Source organism: Erigeron canadensis, chromosome 3 (genome assembly GCF_010389155.1).
Source record: "Erigeron canadensis isolate Cc75 chromosome 3, C_canadensis_v1, whole genome shotgun sequence".
Classification (NCBI taxonomy): Eukaryota; Viridiplantae; Streptophyta; class Magnoliopsida; order Asterales; family Asteraceae; genus Erigeron; species Erigeron canadensis.
Window position 1 is genome coordinate 37,933,881 of NC_057763.1, and position 20,926 is coordinate 37,954,806.

At 32.0% G+C, this 20,926-nt stretch overlaps 3 protein-coding genes and 1 non-coding gene across 4 annotated transcripts; 2 read left to right on the plus strand and 2 right to left on the minus strand.

Moving 5' to 3' along the window:
- Positions 1-479: 479 nt before the first annotated feature.
- TRNAL-AAG lies at positions 480-560 on the plus strand. The gene has a single exon. It is a non-coding gene; the product is annotated as a tRNA-Leu (tRNA).
- Positions 561-899: 339 nt separating this feature from the next.
- On the minus strand, positions 900-3,655 carry LOC122592074. Its single transcript, XM_043764281.1, has 6 exons — positions 3,493-3,655; positions 3,212-3,349; positions 3,070-3,135; positions 2,314-2,407; positions 2,174-2,231; positions 900-2,093 (listed from the first exon to the last, which is right to left on the minus strand). Exons 1-6 carry the CDS (start codon positions 3,653-3,655, stop codon positions 975-977), a joined length of 1,638 nt encoding a protein of 545 aa, XP_043620216.1. The 3' UTR covers positions 900-974.
- Positions 3,656-5,533: 1,878 nt separating this feature from the next.
- Positions 5,534-7,332, plus strand: LOC122591203 (photosystem I reaction center subunit IV, chloroplastic). The gene is made up of 3 exons (XM_043763428.1): positions 5,534-5,921; positions 6,981-7,046; positions 7,135-7,332. The coding sequence occupies exons 1-3, from the start codon at positions 5,673-5,675 to the stop codon at positions 7,234-7,236; spliced, it is 417 nt and encodes a 138-aa protein (XP_043619363.1). The 5' UTR covers positions 5,534-5,672; the 3' UTR covers positions 7,237-7,332.
- An 11,018-nt stretch (positions 7,333-18,350) lies between these two features.
- Positions 18,351-20,162, minus strand: LOC122593448 (probable indole-3-pyruvate monooxygenase YUCCA5). The gene is made up of 3 exons (XM_043765860.1): positions 19,412-20,162; positions 18,921-19,292; positions 18,351-18,836 (listed from the first exon to the last, which is right to left on the minus strand). Exons 1-3 carry the CDS (start codon positions 20,072-20,074, stop codon positions 18,612-18,614), a joined length of 1,260 nt encoding a protein of 419 aa, XP_043621795.1. The 5' UTR covers positions 20,075-20,162; the 3' UTR covers positions 18,351-18,611.
- Positions 20,163-20,926: the final 764 nt, after the last annotated feature.

Here is a 20,926-nt window from a genome sequence, read left to right on the forward strand (position 1 = left end):
AAAATTTCTTTAGTATGGACAGAGTATTAAGTTAAATTACTAACAAAAGTGAAATTAAAATGTAGGAAGTTGAATTATAAAATGAGTTGATTATCTAAAGATAGCTAGATACTTTTCATTATGTCACCATATTGCTACATCATATTTGTGTAGCTTGGAACAAAATAAGATCTCGCCATTAACTCAAACTTGAAATTTATCCATTTTGACGATCTTGGCAAGAACGGCAAATTCTTGTCGACTTAAATATAATGTGATATAAACTAGAAAATGTGTAAGCGATATTTTATAAAAACAAGTTACATCACTATCATTTTATTAAGTATATAATATAATGTTCCTTAGTAGCATAAAATAAATCATATGGTTTCATTCATATAACACACTTAAATAAGATACCATGACAAATAAATTTTGTAGCAAATAATACGTAACGCGGTGCTCCTTTATATATATTTTGAAGTAAAATAAAAGTAAAAGTTGAGATGGCCGAGTTGGTCTAAGGCGCCAGATTAAGGTTCTGGTCCGAAAGGGCGTGGGTTCAAATCCCACTCTCAACATATATTTTTCAAAAACAATTAGAATCTTTTTAAAAAATCTGATGTTTTATAGTGTGACATGTAACTGCGTAATGATTCAAGCTCATTTTTTGAATAATTTAGAAAGAAAACTAACCCAGTTTGGTTTAATTTTTTTGGACAAATAGTTGCTTGTGTCGTCTCCTGCTTCAGGCTTGTCAGCCAAGCTCGAAAATTGCACATACTATAACGAACTCTAGCCATATTACCAAAACAATATTAACAACACTCTTGATTTAGAAACAAACTGCTCTAATATTGTTTACGACCATGACTAGAATATAGTTTGCAGTAGTCAGTGAAACCACACGTGAAGACGTGTAACTAAACCTGGAAAATATATTATAACACATTTGGCATGATCTAGAGACAACAATTACAGCATTATACATGTTGCTACAATTCATCGTTCAAGCTTGAATCATCAAGCAACGAAGGGTATTTGATGTGGTTAAAATGTCTATCCTCAAGTGTTTCCATGTATCTAGATGAACCATAAGCTTTTACTCTACCTTCCGAGAATAGATGTTCTGGGCTCAAAAAGTTCTCTTCCTTTTCATAATTGACAGCAAATGAATGTAAGCCTGTGTTGAGAAAGCTTAAAAGATTACTGGCAGGGGATTGAGTCAGATATACAAAAGGATCTGAACGACGGTTTTCTGTCTCATTTGAAAATTCATTCATGCGCCATGGATAATCTTCTACTGGCATAAGATGTTTTGGTGTGTATGGTAGAGTTGATGATTCAAAAAAGTGTTCTTTTTTAAGGTGTCTACGGATATAAGGAGACAAGGGTGGTGAAGACATGGACGAATTAGGCATGAAAATCTGGTAGTCATCGTTCTGTGAATTTGAGATTGCATTGATTTCTGAGTGTAAATTCAGTGGAGAAAGTTGATATTTTTCTTCTTTACCGTGATCCCATCCCAACAACAGAGGGCGTGGTGGTTCCAAGAGTTTAAGTCCATTATGCAAATATGATTTATCAAGCTCTTCGGGGTTGTTAGATTCATAACTATAGAGAGGCACGTCAAAAGATAAGATACTCTCCATGTCAAAGTTTGGAAGTTTGAAGCTGTCTTCTGAATGGCAGAGATTATGTTGAATACTTAATTCTGAGCCCCTAGGATTCCAATCCAGGCGATCCATATCCATGAGTTCCCTTTTGGAATTCCATTCCAGGGGATCCAAATTTATGTGTTCCCCTTTTGATCTGGAAAAATGATCATCCATATATGAAATATGGAAAGAGCTGGATTTTTTACCGTAACCTTCGGTATGGTAGCCATTATCTTGAATACTAGACTTTGCAGCTTGACCCGTAGGATCCCATTCCAGGAGATCCATATCTACATATCTCTTTGTCGATCTAGATAAACCATCATCTAAGTACAATAGATGGCGAGAATCAATCAATCTTCTTTTGTAAAATTCAGGATCTTCTTGTTCAGAAAAAGAAGACAGCTTGGATTGCAAATCAGTTTCATCTTCACATGGCACGGGAGCTCTCTGAGACTGCCAAAAACCAAGTTTTAATCACGCAATCTAAAAAAGCATTAAGTTATAAGCATATATAACACGCTAAACGGTCATACACTATTCTTTTGGTCCTCGGGCAGTATCCGACTAATTAGAGCAGAAACCAAATCAGACCTGAGAAAATAAATAATTAATGAAGGATGTTTAACTAATAATGGTTAGGATAAGGAACAAGAAGATTCATAATGCATCCAACCCCTTTGAAGAGAGCTTGTTGACATCATATGATGAATTTTCTGCAACCCACTGGCGTAACTTCTCCCGCTTTGCAGAAAATATTCCTTTATTCTCTACAAATAAATATGTTAGATTTAGTATTTCTCCTAAGAATTAGTGCAACAGGCCAACAGGGTAAGTGTGAACTGTGAAGTAATGAGCCATATCCAAGTATGCTTAAGCATAAAGAGCTCCAACCAAAAAAGAATGAATATATCACCAAAAAAGCATTGAGTAGATTATGTATAAAGCTGTGAAAGAGATTCTTATAGCTGCTCTCTTGCTCAATATCCTTCTAGAAAAGTAACAAATCTAGTAGTCTGGATATTCATGTTGCTTAGCTGTATTTTTATTCACTCATTCCTTGATTTTCGAAGAGGGTTTATAAACTAACTCTCTACTATAACATGGTCAGTGCAGCAACAATATAAAGCAAAGTGAATTGATGCAATTCTTGTTTTTCATGGTTATCTCATACCCAAGTGCTAATTAACCTTTAATTGAGAAATATCAGTTAAACTTATTTGAATTCTATAAAATAAATCAACATATCAGTAAGACATGTAAACTATTTATACTTTGGACTAAGGAAATTCGTTCCTCTTTTGACTAGCGCCTAGCAGACTTGAAGAAAACAAGACTGAATGAGTATAGAAATTTTCTATTTGTCATTCTCTGTACAATATACACATTCCTATATCGTATTCCCTAATAGTTTATAATAGTAAATGTTTACCTGCCTTCTTTGCAACACGGCCGATTGATAGATTTGCGGTGTTGGCTCCATATACATTCTTTACCCCTGCATAGTATCAAAATAAATTTGCTTTGAAAATCAACTGTAATGCTTAATTGGATGATAAACCACATTTTCTCACTGAAGTTCTCTGTTCGATAACTCGGGGCTGGGGTTGAAAGAAAGTCATAGCGGGTATCATTTTGTCCTTCCTCAACAGGGTGAATCTGCGCCGAAGATATGGGACATTGAATGCTCTCTTTCTGCACATGAGAAATCTCTGCAAAACACAATCTTTCCTAACTGTCAACATTAATGAAAGTAAGTAATATAAGCCATAACGGCACAAGATATTAAACATCTACAGGGTGCACTAAGTTGATACACTTTCCCCTTATTTAACATAAATGAAAAAGTAAGAACCTTCTCTGTTGATATGATCAGTCTGTCGATCACTCTTCAACTGGCTATCATGATTGTTTCGATCTACATTCACATTATGACTGCAAGTACCATTCTTCAATTTCTTGAAAAATGCATATTCTGAAGTTTTTGCAGCAAAATCTTCAAATCTACCTAGAGCCATACAGTATGATTCTTCAGAATGGGCAGAAGGATAAAGTATGGCCAGGTGTTTCTTCTTTTGTATCTATCAAACTTTCACTTTCTATCGTTTGATTTACAGGTTTTGATGATGTGGCAACTTACTATATGAAAAGGTTTCACACTATAGCAATATATACGACAAGTTGGATATATTCATATACAGATTTCACAGAAACTATGCATTGAACAACAATAATGGTAACGAAATGTGTGCAGAAGAAGACGACGTACGTCTTGAATCCTCTGCGGCTTCACATTGAACCGACGAATTAGGGACCTGATCACAAACTTTGGTTCTTTTCACCCTGTTTGTTGCTATAATCAATACAAGTTGAATATTACGAAATGTGATACATATACATATATCATTACAGTATAAAAAATTAAAATAAAGATTATAAAAAAATAAGGGTAAAATATGAGAGGAAATGAGACCTAGGGTTTCATGATGGCTAAATTGATCGTTAAATCGACGATCTCCGATGATATCTCTGATTGAAGAAGAGCTTCGGATGTTGTGTCTTTGATTATTATTATTATTATTTTTATTATTATGATTTGCGTGTTTAGGTTTTGATTTCTTATAACCACGCATCCTGAAAGTTTCTAATTCTGATACAATTCGGAAGCCCTAATTTAGGCGCCAAATTTGGGAGAGGCTGATGATGGTTTTCATTTATTTTATTTTATTTTTCTCCCACGTGTTTTAAAACACAAGATAACCCAACCAATTCAACCGGATTAACCTAAAACTGAAAGTAACTGGTTTGGTTTTTGAAATTTGACCCATTTTCAAAAATCTGTATAGATTTTTGGTTGGATCGCGTGACCCGGCCCTGATTTAAATCGATCAGAGAAAAACCCACATTTCCAAAGGTCTATAGGTGATAAAAAAAAATTGGTTGTCCTTAGGCATAACCAAAAACCACAAAGTATTCCTCTATTTGAGACTCTTCATGTCACGGAACAAATGGGGTGGATATGTATCAATCATAATGTAACAAGAACTTATATAGCCTATATTGCCTTAATGATACTTCTTAAATATTTTGGTTAACAACTAATTATTTAACTTGAATGCTAAAGCAAATCTTATAGTGTTTTGTAAAGGATAATGTAGTATCCTGAAATCGTACATCACCAATTTTTAACCATACACCATTAAACATGTTTTGAGTTGTTGTATTGTATAACACTTTAAAACATCATTGATGATATATTACTAAAAACTAGTGGTGTACGGATCACTCACATACCAAAAGATGTTTTAGTAGAATAATTTGTGTATTTAGGTCTATTGTCATACGAGTGGTTGTTTATAAAAAGATTCAAAGAAAAATGAAGATGCTAATGTTTTTTTATAAATCATGATGAGTTTTTATATCAAAAGGATGTTTTTAAGCCAATGAAGGTCAGCCTAACTGGTCAGAGCCACTTTCGGTTTTTAGCTAAAGTCTTGAGTTTGATCCTTATGGATGACAAAACCTTAAGGTTTTTCCTTATAAATACTTGTAACGGTTCATGTTCAACATCTTGTTGTCTAGGGAACGTACAAGACTTCACCATTATAAAATAAGGTTTCTCCGATGTCGTATACCTACTGAATGTTCGGGAAAAAAAAAAAAAAAAACGAAAATGGCCATTATAAATCACAATGACCAATCAACTTTAACTTAAACTCCAAGAGTAAAAACAAAATTAGGATCACATTATGATCGATCACAATGGAGATTTGGATAGGCAGTGAATGGGCTGAGTTAAACGAAAGCAAATATCGTGGGACAAACATTATCCTAAAAAAAAGGATATGACTACACACATGGCATCACATAAGTGGGTACCTAAATTGAGACCAACACCATTCACTCAATTATTTTTCAAGAAAAAGATACTACCTTCATTACATCAAAATCCATTGAAATTCTTCAAGTACCAACTTGTTCATCATCTCAACAACTTCTTTCTTTTATAATATCAAACCAGTGATTGTCAGAGAAATGGCAAGTATGGCATCTGCTGCTTCTAGCTTTTTAGTGACACCAAATGTCACCCCTGCTGCTAACACAACCACAGTCAAGTGCAATATGGTTAGTATGTTGCCAGCTTTCCAAAACACCAGAGGTTCAAGATTGGTTGTTAAGTCTACTGAAGAGGCCGGTGGTGAACCGGCACCTGCTGCCGTTGCCGAACCAGTCAAGGAAGAGAAGCCCAAGCCCCCACCAATTGGACCCAAGAGAGGATCCAAGGTACTTTATTATATATATATAACAATACATAAAATATACTCGTAATACATATATACTTTCTTTTGCATGTCTGTCTATGTGAACTTAGATATACTGAGACTACAAGGGTGTCTCAAGCACTTTGAGAACTTTTGAATTAGAGCCTTATCGATTAGACATATTAAAAGTAGGAGTAATACTCTAGTTGAGTTTATGTAGACAACTTTTTTTTTTTTTTTGTGCTTATAATTCATCTTGGAAGAAAGAAAACACTTTTAAATTACAAAACAAACTTTAATCTATACATAGTCACATAAAAATGGGGTCTTATAAAAGCGTGGGAGTTTAAATCCCTGGCTTTATCGGCTTTAATATGAGATGCCACATCATGATGACTGATGTAGTATATGATTAATGATTCTACTTTGATACTAATGACTTGCTAGCATCTACTTAGTATGGAAATTGGAAATACTAATGAGTTATCATGAACATTTAGCACGCGTATAGTGTTGTGCTTTGGAAGTGATTGTGTGATTCTTGAGTTTTTAAGTTGCAGAATGTAGACTGTTAGTTTCTAGTGTTTTGGTATAGTGAACTGATCTCGACTAACCAATAATTTAGGGGTCAAATAATCAGTTTAGGAAACTCACTGCAACAAATTTAATTCAGAGTATTAGATTATTTAGAAAGAAAGAAACTGCCCATTGCCGCCTTCCGCGACTCTTGAGCCCCAATGCCTCGACGGTGTATACGGGAGGTTAAGATGGAGACAGACCTTACCTCTACCTAAATAGGGAGGCTGCTTCCATTTTCTACCTTAATGGTAGAAAAGGCCCTCCAACCTTGGTCAATCATTAGTATGTTTATTTATATAATCAGAACTTGAAAAACACGCAAATACTATATCTTGCTCTCTCTATATAGAAATGAAAAACATTCCGGTATTATCTCATTAAGCATGTTTATTTGAGTTGATTATATGATGATTATTCCATACACGCGAGGATGTCACATTAATCTCAATCTCACACTCTCACAAAGGAATAATTCGTTAATCATCTGATCTTTTGCACGCAGGTGAGAATCCTGAGGAAGGAGTCATATTGGTTCAAAGGAGTGGGATCAGTTGTGACTGTAGATCAGGTAAACCAAACTACTTGTGTAATGAATGTACATATTATCAAAAGTATATAATGTTGATATATTCATATCAAATAATATGATGTTGCAGGACCCAAAGACTCGCTACCCAGTGGTTGTGCGGTTTAACAAAGTGAATTACGCAAATGTTTCAACCAACAACTACGCATTGGATGAAATCGAAGAATGTTAGAAGAGTCTGTTGTTGATGTTGTGGTTGTATAATTCTTCCCATTTAAATCTTCTGCTACCTATTCTATCAATCAATGAATTTGTATCATATTCTCTATCTGTGTTGTCTAAATGTTTGATGGCTGGTGAATTAGATAGCATCATACATACATACACTTCTTGTTTTCTTAATTATATATCTTAGAAATCTAAACCCAAGTGAGGTCCAGTCCCATCAAAAAACTATATTAATAATTCTCAAACGGAGATTCTTGCTAATGTTACAATTCTGCGTTTTGTAGCCCGGGTGAGGTTAATTTCCATGGCTTCCACTTTTCACCTGTAATGTAACCTAAGCTATATCGGATAGTATTAGTGAAAGAAATGGTAAAGCATGTGCATTCAGCGAGCAGAAACTATAAAATTAATGTTAGGTTTATGTACTTAAGCATACCACTGTGAGTAATTACAAGCATGAATAGCCAGAGCACTCTTCAAGCTAAAAATCAGTAGTATTTTCATCGCGGAAAACTCACCATAAGTACCCCATGCTATATGCTTCTTTGAAAACTCTCAGCTAAGTTTTAAAGATTACCTGCAAAAGGAGGGATGTGAATCCTGTTTAGGTTATCTAGTGAAGTCAGGCCTTTGGCTTTGATGTGCAAAAGGACATTTTAACCAATATATCTCATTTAGTAATTGTGTCCAATTTGGAACGTAATGATCAGTTATTATATGACTACGTCATGATATGTTATTCACTTGTTTGAGTTGTAAGGAAACATTATACACAGTATTGAACAGGGAGCATGTCGCAATATATTTATCGATGTATTTTTCACTAGTTTGAGTTCCAAATGTTATGAAGCATTGCTGAAAAAAGATAAAAAAATAAAATAAAATTAACTACTTAGCTACATGTGATCTTATTTTTTCACATAGCACATCTGCCCATGTATGGCAAGTTGGCAACTACATTCAAGATGGCCTAATAGTCGTGCTAGCATCTTAATATTAATATTAATATTAATATATATTATAAAACAGTTGAACTAATGATTTATTAACCAATAAAATCGTTCGATTTTATCAAATTGACTCTCGCTTATTTCATCATGTGGATAAACTATAAATTAAAAATCTTAACAATTATTATCCAAAAATATTATTATATTAATATTTATATTAACTTGTAAAAAAAGTCTCATTAATTTACACTTTTTTGTTTTTCTTCAATAAATTATACTTTTTAGCCCTCAATACTTAGTTTATATTTATTTTTAGCCATCAACTTGAGAGAATTTTATAAAAACTTACAATCATTTAATTATTAATTTTTTTTAAACATAATCTCAATAAAAAAGGTACATAATTTTATTCTTTTTTTATATATTAGCTTTGTGTGACCTTTTAGCCCTGAATACTTAATTTATATTTATTATTAGCCATCAACTTGAAAGAATTTTATAAAAATTTACAATCATTTAATTATTAAACTTTTTTTAACATAATCTCAATAAAAAAGGTACATAATTTTATCTTTTTTTTATATTTTAGATTTCTGTATTAATGTTTAAAGTTACAATAGTTACAAATCTAGAGTCTTAATTGTTATCAAAGAAAATGAAAACAATCATAATTGTTATCTAGTTATCCTAGAACAGATAATTTGGAAATAAACCTATTCGTGTTATAGACCCGCATCATGATCAAATACATATACTTGAATGTCAACTACAGGATCACAGATATGTTTATATTTTAATTTTTAATTATCTTTCATAATAAAATCACATTATGAGTAAAATTGGTTTAAAAAATATTCTATGATAGATAAATTATAATAGCGTGTACCTTGTGGAATGACTACGACAAACAATTCCATCAATATGTCATAGCTAATAATGATAGTGACGAACCTGTAATTATGGTACTACAACTTGCAAAAGATTATAAGTTTTTATCTCGTGTCCAGTGTTAGACACGGGTCCAAAATCTCGTTTTTACTAAGAAATCTCAGGTTCAAAATTTACTAGTTTACATCTGGAGATAGCCATTGGAGGGTTCAGGGACAGTTCACGTACTATATGAGGTAGCCAGTGAAGGGTTATCAGTAAAGTTTTTGAACCCTTCAATGATTTCCTTGAGGTAACATTTATTGACTTTTTCCCCGGTGAAGGGTTTAAAAATTCCACATTCGCTCCGGTGGATAACATGAACATGAAAAGTTCATGAAAAGTTCATGTATGCGGATCGAATGAATGCAATTATGCCATAGAGTAATGGACAGATCGACTTTAAGAGAAAGATGCCTAAGTTTGGGCCTACAGCCCATTAGCCCCGTACGCTTACTTTTTGAAAAAGAAAATACGAGTATTGCTTATCCAAAAAAAAAAAGTGTTAAACGGCCCTGTCCAACTAAAGCCCAATGACTTTCTGCGTATGGTTTTGTTGGTTTTCAATTTCAATTTTCAAGTAGAAATTCTTGTTAAAAAATATTACTCGTATATTAATTTCTGAAGTATGTCCAAAATAACATTTTTTGACATGTGGCTTTATTATTTTCCTCCCATTGTAGATAGTTTTTGGAATGTCAAGGTGTTTTGTTTTGTATATTTTTTTTCTTTTCTTTTTCTTTCTAATTTTATGTTTTTTGTAAGGAAAAAATATATGTATTTTACCTTTATATAAAAATAACTAAATGTAATACTTTTTTTTTATTTATCTATACTTATTTTATTTTATTTTTTTTAAATGACATTCTATTCTATTCCTATTACTAAATTACACTTAATACTTATTTTAATTAATTAATGAAGTTTGATTTTTATTTAATATAATGTGTTTTGTTAATTAAAAAGTGCGGTATACAACCGAATCATAAAACTAATGCTTTAGTGTTATGTTTAATGTTACACTGTGGTGAAAATGCTATGACGGTAAAATGTATAACTAATGGAGATGGCCTCGTTGAAATCTTTGTTACCAAATTCGATAAAACATTGTATGAATGATGAAAGATAGAATTCTCATTTAGTTTTAAATTTTTAAAAAGCAACATAAATAATTACATTCTTTTTAGCTTTGTACTTTTTAGTTGTCTAGATATAGATGGAGTAACATGTCTCAACACGTTATCTTAACAAACCTCATTGCCTCATGGCCCTCTAAACTGTCCACTTCGAACCTATGTTTGCAACTACATTTTTTAAAAAAGTGTATTGAAATAGGTCATCTGAAACTGAACTCAACCAAATGTTCCAATCATTAAATAAAAACTTTTGCTCTAGTAACGAATTGTTGGTTTAGTTACAATATTGCTTATAACCCAATAACAAACATACATGTTAGCCCCCAACAAACCAATTAGACCAAATCTAGCTATATCATGTAGGTACATTTGAGTAGCTGAACTAAGATACATATAGCTTTCATGGCCATAACTTATACTATATAAGTCCACATATAAGGGTCCATCTAACAGTGAACACATTTGATATATAGTCCTTATAATGTGGTAAATGAATTGAAGATACATAAAAATCCTACTCTACATCTGTCGTATATCCATATTTGGATAATGTAAGATTAATCCAAGATGGGTAAAGGACAAATTTGCATTGAGTTTGTAAACCTGAGGTTGTGGTTTGATGAAAGTGATATATTGATGGAGATGGAGATTGAGATTGAGATTGGGTACTTGGGGGAGTTGGGTCACATGGTCAAAGGCATGGGTTATCATGTGGCTTTCTTTGAGATTTTGGCTCAATATACATATACTCTAGTGGGCTGCATTTACTCATCTCTGTCAACTCCAACTCCAATTATTTTGCTGTCCTCCTTGGCATTTAACATTTTAACCTTTTTACTTCAAAAAAAAAAAAAAAAAAAAAACTTCTTTTTTTTTACAATAAAATGGTAGTAATCTATCTCACACCAATATCTGGTTAATTACTAGAAAACTATATAAGATTAAAAAAAAATAACATTATGGTTGTTTATTAGAAGAAAAAAAAAACTATATATATATATATATATATACTAGTATTAATACCCGTGCGTGATGCACGAATTTCTTTAAATTATTCGATTTTGTATGTCTAAAATAAAAGATATTTCGTATAATGGATGTTGTATATATGATATCTCTCCTTTGTTTCATATACTACTATATTTTCTTTCACACACTTGCATGCTTATTTTCCCTATAACACATCATCTTTGTCGAAGATATATGTAAAAACGATATGTTTATCCTTGATCGAGTAAGAGCATCCCTGTTTATATTTCGCCTTTAATTAGATTGAAACCTCTATATATTTAGTTTCTTGAACTACATGATCATAACAATATGGAGGAATTCTCTATACTGCCGTTATTAGTTATATGAAAGTGACGTTAAAATCAAACATAATAATATCATATCATATATGAATGTATACCCTTGAGTATATGAATGTATTTTTAGTTGTAGAATACACCTGATCATATATCTAAGATGAATACTCATTTTTAGTTGCCGTGTTTTTTTGTGTGTTGATGGAATATATATAATCGTTTGAATATGACCAAAAAATCTATTATATGTGTTAATGTCAAAGAGTAAATAATGTTTTTACCATGAATTACTCTATTTTAAATAGCAATTTATCATCAAGAATTAAACATTAAAGAGTAAAGGATGACATACCAGTAACTACAGTCGGTAAATTCGAAGAAGGTCTTAAAAATCATATATATGTTCCATGGAAGAAACAAATATGTTTCGTTGCACGTAGTATATATAATATCTCAGATATTGAGCTATATTAACTAATCATATCCTTAATTTGACTATAAAACGGATACTATTTAAATTAATAGTTATTATTTATTTTTAATGATATTTAATTAATGGATAACTTTAACTTAGTTGTTTGTATTTTATTTTATATACACGGATATAATAGGATAGGATTAGCTAACGTCATGAGTATTGAATTTCATATACTAATTTACATGTATTATACTAGAATTAGAATTAGAATTAGAATAAAATATTTTAAACAAATAAATATGACTAAAAAGACACTTGTCGTTTTAATATAGCGCCACGTATCGATCAATAAATACTTCAATCATATTTTAGTTTATTGGTAGATATATATATTTATATCTATACTATCTATATAAACAAACTACTTTCCCTAAAATTTAACACTCTACCTTTAAAATATCTAATTTACCCTTTTAATCTATATTACCATAAAACACTTTATTCCTGGAATTCCAAAAATACCCTTAAATAAAAAGCTTACGCGTGTCCCTTCCCTTCCATTAAGTTGCTCACATACAGAGGCGGTACTAGGAAAAAATTCCAAATGAGGCAAACTTAGAAAACTTATGAAAAATAAATCTAAAAGGGGGCAAAATGTTAAAAACCTATAGAAAATTTTAAATTTTTAAAATGGGGCATTGGACCCCCTTGCCCCCCCTTTAGTACCGCCCCTGCTCACATAGTATACCAAAAAAACACATATGCGTTACCGAATTTAATAATCAATCAACATAAAAAACGCTCACTCTAAAATAATAACGGTGGTAAGAAACAATTGAGTCAAATCATACATTCTTGTAATAACACGGTAGATCTACTTAACCAGCGTTTTTTTTCTATATCTCGCTGCATCACGCGGATACAAGACTAGTATATATATACATTAATAAAACATCCTGCTAGTGTATATAGTTGACGTTGAATTAAAATAAAATGTATAATAATATTGGTATGTTGAAGATCGAAGCTCTTCAATTAATGGTGCAACTTGAAGGATATTTAGTTCGTGTTGTGTCAGCGTAGTATAAAAAGTCATATGTTTGAGTTTCAAAATGATGAATGAAATGAGTTGGGATATGGACCACTGACTTCGACGTGACCACATTATTTAATATCATCATCTAAATATATGGTAATTTCGACGCAGGGAAAACAAGGTACATCATATTTGAGCAAACGTCCCTTAACTTGACGAGAAACTAGAACTAATAGGCCCCTTGGCTGACTTGTACATTATTATTATCTTATCTTTCTAGTCAATTAAGTTATTTGTAGTTATATTTACAATTTTATCAAAAGAAATGATTTTCAATGTGATTGTATAGTTTTTTACATTCATCTTTTTACAATGACTAAAGAGTTGTTTGGTTCCTATAATGTATAGGTATTTAGTGGAATAGAATTTTAATTTTCTTCTTTATTACATATATTAAAATTTATAATCTTTAATTTCATTATATGTCACTAAATTCTCATAAAATATGAGAACCAATAGACTCTTCAACTTTTTTCGCCACCGTACATACCACCGATATTATCTAGTTTCATATATAGTAGTACGTGTCACTTTTGTTGTTAAAAATTAATACTCCGTAAGTATATTACGAAGTAATAGTAAATATACATTCAATATTGAATGGAACTGATATAACTGACCAAAGAGCCTATTGATCGAATTGACATTCTATTAGTGAGATTTTTAAAATTACAATAAGTCAATAAGTACCATTATCTCAAACTTACACATGACAGCAAGGTAGCAAAATTGAAATTTATTTTTACTTATTATATATAAAAGTTTTCTTATGTTTGGATTTTGCATGGGCTGTGTATATGTTGTGGACCAAAACAGTTCATGGACTACATCCACCAGCTGGTTAACAGTGACCCAAAACCGCCAATATCAATCCATTTTACTACAAGAAGTCAAAAATCATCCACGATTTTCTAGCTATTGCAATATTCTGATTTTGACATAAACTGGAATCGTATTTATTTCGATGTATAAAGTCAATTGAGGCTGGAAAATGCCAACAGTAAACATCATTCTAATGATACAATATTGGTTATAATCCCATTGAGGTGACAATTAATAATATTGACGGACAATCCATTACAACGTACGTACACTTTATAATGGGATCAAGCAAAACTTTTATAATCAGGCTGGGTCATAAAAGGCCGACCTAACTAAATAGACATTTCTATTTCGAGGCAACTCTCTAGCACGGATCCGGTTAAGATAACGTATCCTAGACCCTTGGTTATTGAATCACGACATGAAGTTCCAGGCGAAATTCACCCTTTCAAAAAAAAAGTTATTATTGTCTAGGTAAATAATCAAATTGGATATTTAACAACCACCTTAGAAGTTGTTTGTAATTGTGTTTTATGTTGATTATCTGATGCAAATAATGAAAGAAAAATATTTGGCAAGAATAAGTGACAATCTGCTTTTTCATAGAGAAAAAAATACAGTTTTGAAAAAGCATGTTGGTATATATATATATATATATTTTCCAGTTTTTAAACACATCTATATTATAAACACAATGGCAAACAAAGATATATGCTTTTTTGGCCCCAACTAGAATTAAACATTTATAAAAAAAAAAAAAAGATTATTATCCTGGGTCACCAAAAAAATTTGATTTTTACCATCTAAAATGGTTTTTTGATTGTTAAAAATTTGGGATCTTTTTAACGACAAAGTAATATACTCTTACTCTTAAGTTATATGAATCTTTGGTATAGAACCTAGACTCTCTTTGTAGTCCCTAACAATCTATATACCAAATTAATATCTAAAAATTTTTAACACAAAAGTTAGTCGATCTATTTATTATATTTATTAACTGTACGAGTAAAGTACGTACTTAAGAAAATAAAAATGATTTTAGATAGAATACGTTGATCTAAACCAACTCCACTTAGGTGGATTGACTAGAGGTATCTTATAAATCTACTATGTGGGTCCCGGGGGTGAGTATTCCCAAGGTATCGAATTCGAGTCTTGGGGACCTCATCTCAATGTATTTAATTTTCATGAGGAGAGATTGGAGGTCCAGCAAATCGTTTGTTAAAATTGTTTCCGGCACGTTTAAATCGAAAATAACTTTAAAAAAAAAAGGAAAAAGATAGAGCACGTTTAATTAAGGAAAGCCAAAAACTGGGATTTTGTAATTGAGGGTACGGTTGTTGTAGATGTGATTGAGTACGTGACACAAGTTTGCCAAAATTGTGACATATATTTATATTCCCTAATTAATAAATAAAGCAAATAACTAAAAAAATAATAATAGTAAAAAAAAAAATTAAAAAAAAAAACAAAATTGCATTAATCCAAAGCCATCGTCATTATTGTTGATGTAATTGAATCATGAATGGCTCACCAAAACATATTATTTTGTGTCACATGTCGGAAAGACACGAGCAGATGAGTTGAACGTACTGATTATTATACATATATATATGAAGTTGCCTGGAAATTAAGAGACCATGATAGAAATTAAGATGACGAATAAAGGGCAATATAGGATCAATAAGACTATAGAGATCATGATGTGATCGATCGTGATTCAACGACGACGCTTTGGATTTGAACCCTAGCTAGCTATAACCAACAATGGCAAATTGCATTAATCTACGTACGTACGTAGTATAATTAAGCTGGTAATATATGGTCCCTAGCTGGCCGGGAGGAGAGGAAATAGTTGGATATAAGAAGATTGCATGTGATGAAAGGTGTGGTTATGTGGACCTTTTGGACCGCCGACGTGAGGCCTGCGACTCATGCCCAATTATTGAGTAATGGAAAACAGGTCCCAAAAACAAGAGAACACGGGAAGAGACCAATACATGCACATACTAATTCTAGCTATTAATAGTCTATAATGATACAACCTGATCGATCCATGATACATATTTTTGTAAAAAATTATTCGTCTATAATGTATAATTGTACGTGTGTATATATAGTGCACTTAGGCCGCCACTTTATTCCTCGTTGACTTTGATCTTTCATGCATATAAATTAAATTAATTACAAGCTATCTTGTTACAACTATCAAAGTAACATCCATCTTAAAGTATAGTTAAAAATGTATGTTTTCCTATCGACATTACATGTTGATTATACTTAAGTTAAGTTGCGTATTAATACTCCGCACATTTCGCTTTTTAAGATAGTAACTTCAAATCATAATCAACCATTAACCCAATATCATTACATCCATATTAATGATGTTATTTTAAACACCAATCAAAGTGCCATAATCATAGATAAAAGTACAAAGCACGGGCCCTTTATACTACTTAAAAAAGGAGTCCAATAATATACATCACACCCCACTCCCCAGCCTAACCATCATCCCATCAAACAAAAAATCTCTACAGTGACCCATATTACATCAAAATGGCTAATGTTAAACAAACAACAATAAAGTATCCTGCCCACGCTCCAATATATATTTCGAGACCTGCACATTCATACGGATCCGATTTATGTTTCTAAAGCATTCTTTTGAACGTCAAAGGCGAAAGGAAGAACAAAGAAGACTTGTTTTTATGTAATTAGTGACGGACTCTAGAACTAAAATTTTAATTACCTGGCTAATAACTGAAAAATGATAGACAATAACTTTACACTGATTACGAAAAATAACTAATTTACCCGTGAAACATATATATTACCTGATCCAAATTTGGTAATGTATTTACTTTTGCTTGTAAAGTTATATAGAGTTGTTATTTTAGACCATAAACCTCCTCAATAATTATACAATGTTTTTGGATGGACAATTTTTTTTAAAAAAAAAGTTATATATTGAAACTATAACTAATGAGAATTGATATTCGTACAATAAAAGTTGATACATTTACCATACAATACAGTTATTCAAGCATACTGTACAAATCAGTAAAGCATGTTTGTAGTAGATTAATCAAAGTTATAGTACGAATATCATTCCTTATAACTAATACTCGTATAGTCGTATATATTTACAATATTTACAATAGCTCAGCTTAATTTAATTTTAAAATATTTTGAGTTTATCTTATTTTGGCTTGAAAGAGTACATTCTTTGTACATCCACATGTTGCCTTCACAGAACTTGCGAAAACTGTGTCGATGTGGAAGGATGATGCATGGGACAATTGATCAGGAGCGATATGCTCTTTGTCAAGTGCAATACTATGTTATACAATACAACTAGTATATTATTTTGTATGTATTCAACTTCTTTCATTTATTGGCGTCTCTATATCAATCAACTTCATAAAATTAATTCAAAGATGTTAACACTACATGTCCCTTTCTACAAAATTTGTTATCCGTAACTCTAGTGCAAATCGTTCTCGACGGTTCATATATCTTTGTTACAGAGTAAATTATAAGACCGAACAGAGTAGCCCGTTATTTGCCTAACATTCTGCCGAAACGTCATAGGGAAAGCCCCTCATCAGCCACGGGGGCGTTCCCAACAACAACAAAAAAAAAAAGCTTGCCCACTCGATTACTAACCTTGAGCCCCCTTTGTCTTCTACCCTGCACATGACCATTTAGTGCATAGGTTTTAACTCGTAACTTTTTTTCCTTTTCTGTTACCCTTAATTATAATTATATAGAGTAAGTTATACCCCTCTTAGTGATTGGATGTAACATGGCTTAATAATTAGATGGAGAAGAAGCATTCCCACTCATATGAGGGATGCTCTACTCATAGTCAAAAGTCAAAACAAAACAATTTGATTGAAAGATTAACCAAGAGAAACTCAGTTTTCTCTTCTTGATTATAAATATAGTATCTTATAAAAATTAAAGTTATTGCTTATCTAATTATATGAATTTTAGACATTTAATTACACTTTTAATACTTTTTTAAATTCAAGATACACATAAATTTAATTAAAATATAATATTATTCACAAATAAGAATTTTTTTTATACAATTTTTTTTTTTAAAAAGTAACTTTTTATACAATTATTTATTGATTTCTAGCTATTTTATAACAAATTTATGATCCTTCTAATCTTTTTATGCTAATAACAACCATTAGCAAAAACCATCCAATATTCTAAAAATTTATGAAAATATATAAATTATTTGTTTCGCTGTATTGAGTGGCTATTACTTATTTTTGAGTTATTGTATCTCATTTTTATAGATTGCACGGTTTAAGTAACTAGGCAAGAGCAATAATCCTAAAAATCAAAACCAAACCGGTACCAAATATCGTTACCAATGGTATTCAGAATCGGTATTTGATATTTGGGTAAAACAGGCTTAGTATACAAAATGAATAAGAAGTCATATTCATTATAATTAATCAATATTTCCATTTATAAAACAATCCAAAAAATAGATTACAAAGTTAGCCTAATCATCCTAAAGTATACAAAATGCCCAAACATTTTTTTCTATATTTTTTCCTTTAAATTTTGGGCTTTATGGTGATTAGTGCTACTCATCATCTATGCTATCTCTACATCCCTTCTTGTTTTTACACATATATATGTATTTTTACACTCCACAAATTAATCTAATATTCCTACACCCCCAAAAAAGTGAGTTTTAAAACTAGTATGTAGAGATGCATCTTCTATGTGTAGGAACTTTCAATTTTTTCTGATTTAATTCTTCATTCCATACTTTTGCAATATCTTCAGAAATTTTAATAGCATCAGCAGATGCACCAGCTAGTCCTCTTCTTGTAAAACCTGATGCATACAATCCACACTTTCCTTTCCAACCATTGGGAAATGGGGTCTTTGGGAATCCATTTTTAGCAAAGAAATCAGTTTCCTGTTTTTCAAAATTCCATTAGTCAAGCTGAAAGATTCAATCTTTATAACATAAAACAGAACAAAGATGTAAACTTTTTCTCACCTGAAGCCAATATGGGACATTGCTACGATACCCAGTTGCCAAAACAACTGAATCGACATCGAGTGTTTCGCCATTGACTAGTTCGACTGAGCTCGAGTTGAATCTTTTGACCCCGGGGACTACGTTGATCTCTCCTGACCGAATTCTTTCGAGTGCACCAATGTCTAGAACCGGGGTCTTTCCATGTTTGTTTTTGAGTGTTAATGGGCCTAAAGATGGTCTTTTGATTCCATAAGTTTGTGTGTTTCCAAGAATGAACCATGCCAGGACTAATAGAAGCTTGTCAACTAGCCATAGTGGTAGCCATTTCATTAGCATCATGGCTAGATCAAATGTAGATTTTCCCATAATTTCTCTAGGCAAAACATGAACCTGTAATGAAAAAGAGACTGATTAGATACTTAAATTATAATGGGTATTCGTTTTCTTGAAAAAAAATTCAATCTTTTTTTGTGGGGTTAATTCAAATATTTTTCAAGATTACTACTTACCGAGCTTCTAACAACCATATATGGTTTGGCATTGTGGTTTGAGAGGTCCAAAGAGACTTCCATGCCGGAATTTCCACATCCGACGACTAATACTTTCTTTCCATTGTATTTCTCACCGGACTTGTAATCTTTTGCATGAATGACTTCACCGGAGAATTCTTTTAGTCCATTGATCTCGGGTACTACTCCGTCGGCATTTTCTCCGCTTGCTACTACAAGCATTTGGCAAATGTACTCTGTTTCAGCCGGGCCTGACCCGTTTGTGGAAACGGTCACAACCCGCCAGAGATGGCAGGCTTCATCGTACTTAGCAGATTGAACGCATTCATTGAATTGTGGCTTGATGTCAAACTTTTGTGCATAGTTCTCGAGATATGTGATGAATTGTCTCTTTGTTGGGTATTCGGGGTACTCCTCGGGGAAAGGTAGCTTAGGAAGTTGGCAGAATTTTTTCGGCAAGTGAAGTTTGAGGCGGTCATAGGTGCGTTTTTGCCACAAGGAAGCAATGCAGTCGGATCGTTCAATGACAACAAATGGAATTTCTTGTTCCCTAAGGCAAGCTGAAACAGCTAGCCCAGAGGGTCCGGCCCCGACTATGACAGGGCCGTTGACCCACACACACCGACGGCCACATAAGTCATTTTGACTTGAAAAGCTTAACATTTTTGGAAATTTCTTGGATTCCAAGATATAGTCTTTCGAAGTTTTATTAGAGTTTTAGAAGGTGAGTATTGTTTGTATGTTTACAAGTGATGATTTATGTTGGAATGAAGTGAGAAGTTAGGGGGAAGATGTATATATATAGGGGACTCGCATATGGGCCTATGGGGAGTGGTGTGATAAGGTCAATTATTCCATTAAATTGCATCTTTGAAAGGTCCATCCCCAAATCATAAGCTAACTAACTTTCTCTAGTTAAATAAATTTATATTTTATCATACTAATTATTAGAATCATTGTATTATACTTAAAATATATATGGCAATCATATGATCATATATCATAGTGGCATTAGATTTAAGTAAATCTTTTGGGATTCGATTAATTATATATGGATCGAATTGAAGCAATTTAATTTCGGCCGTTTGGTAAAGAAAATAACATAATCCTAGCTAGCTTTAGTATGGAACACGACACTAGCTGATATGAAGAAACAATAGGAGTTTGAAGGAGTAGAAGCCTAAATAGTTACATAAAATTCTTCAACAATTTCGGTTTCAAAATTAATCATCATAGATGCATTTCTAAAGGTGGTCAGAAAAAGATTCAGAAACAATCACAGGGTATTCCAACTTAAGCGTTACAATAAATAACATACTGACTGTTCTATCAAGTTATATAATTAGTTACTGGCATAATATTTTCAAACAAATTGATATTTCTTTGTTTTCCATTTTTCATAATATAAGCAAATAATCTAATTAACGATATGTACTGTATCATGTATGTGCTTGATTACCTAATTGATCAATGACCGCACAATAAATTTCATGATAGTTTTAACATAGAAGCAGT

Coding starts and splice junctions, on each gene's coding strand:
- LOC122592074 (XM_043764281.1), bottom strand. CDS start 3,655: ATGGCTCTAGGTAGATTTGAAGATTTTGCTGCAAAAACTTCAGAATAT. Junction 3,350..3,492: donor TGATCATATCAACAGAGAAG/GTTCTTACTTTT, acceptor TGTGTTTTGCAG/AGATTTCTCATGTGCAGAAA. Junction 2,232..2,313: donor AACAAGCTCTCTTCAAAGGG/GTTGGATGCATT, acceptor TTATTTTCTCAG/GTCTGATTTGGTTTCTGCTC.
- LOC122591203 (XM_043763428.1), top strand. CDS start 5,673: ATGGCAAGTATGGCATCTGCTGCTTCTAGCTTTTTAGTGACACCAAAT. Junction 5,922..6,980: donor GACCCAAGAGAGGATCCAAG/GTACTTTATTAT, acceptor TTTTGCACGCAG/GTGAGAATCCTGAGGAAGGA. Junction 7,047..7,134: donor CAGTTGTGACTGTAGATCAG/GTAAACCAAACT, acceptor ATGATGTTGCAG/GACCCAAAGACTCGCTACCC.
- LOC122593448 (XM_043765860.1), bottom strand. CDS start 20,074: ATGTTAAGCTTTTCAAGTCAAAATGACTTATGTGGCCGTCGGTGTGTG. Junction 19,293..19,411: donor ATATGGTTGTTAGAAGCTCG/GTAAGTAGTAAT, acceptor TTTTCATTACAG/GTTCATGTTTTGCCTAGAGA. Junction 18,837..18,920: donor ATGTCCCATATTGGCTTCAG/GTGAGAAAAAGT, acceptor TTTGAAAAACAG/GAAACTGATTTCTTTGCTAA.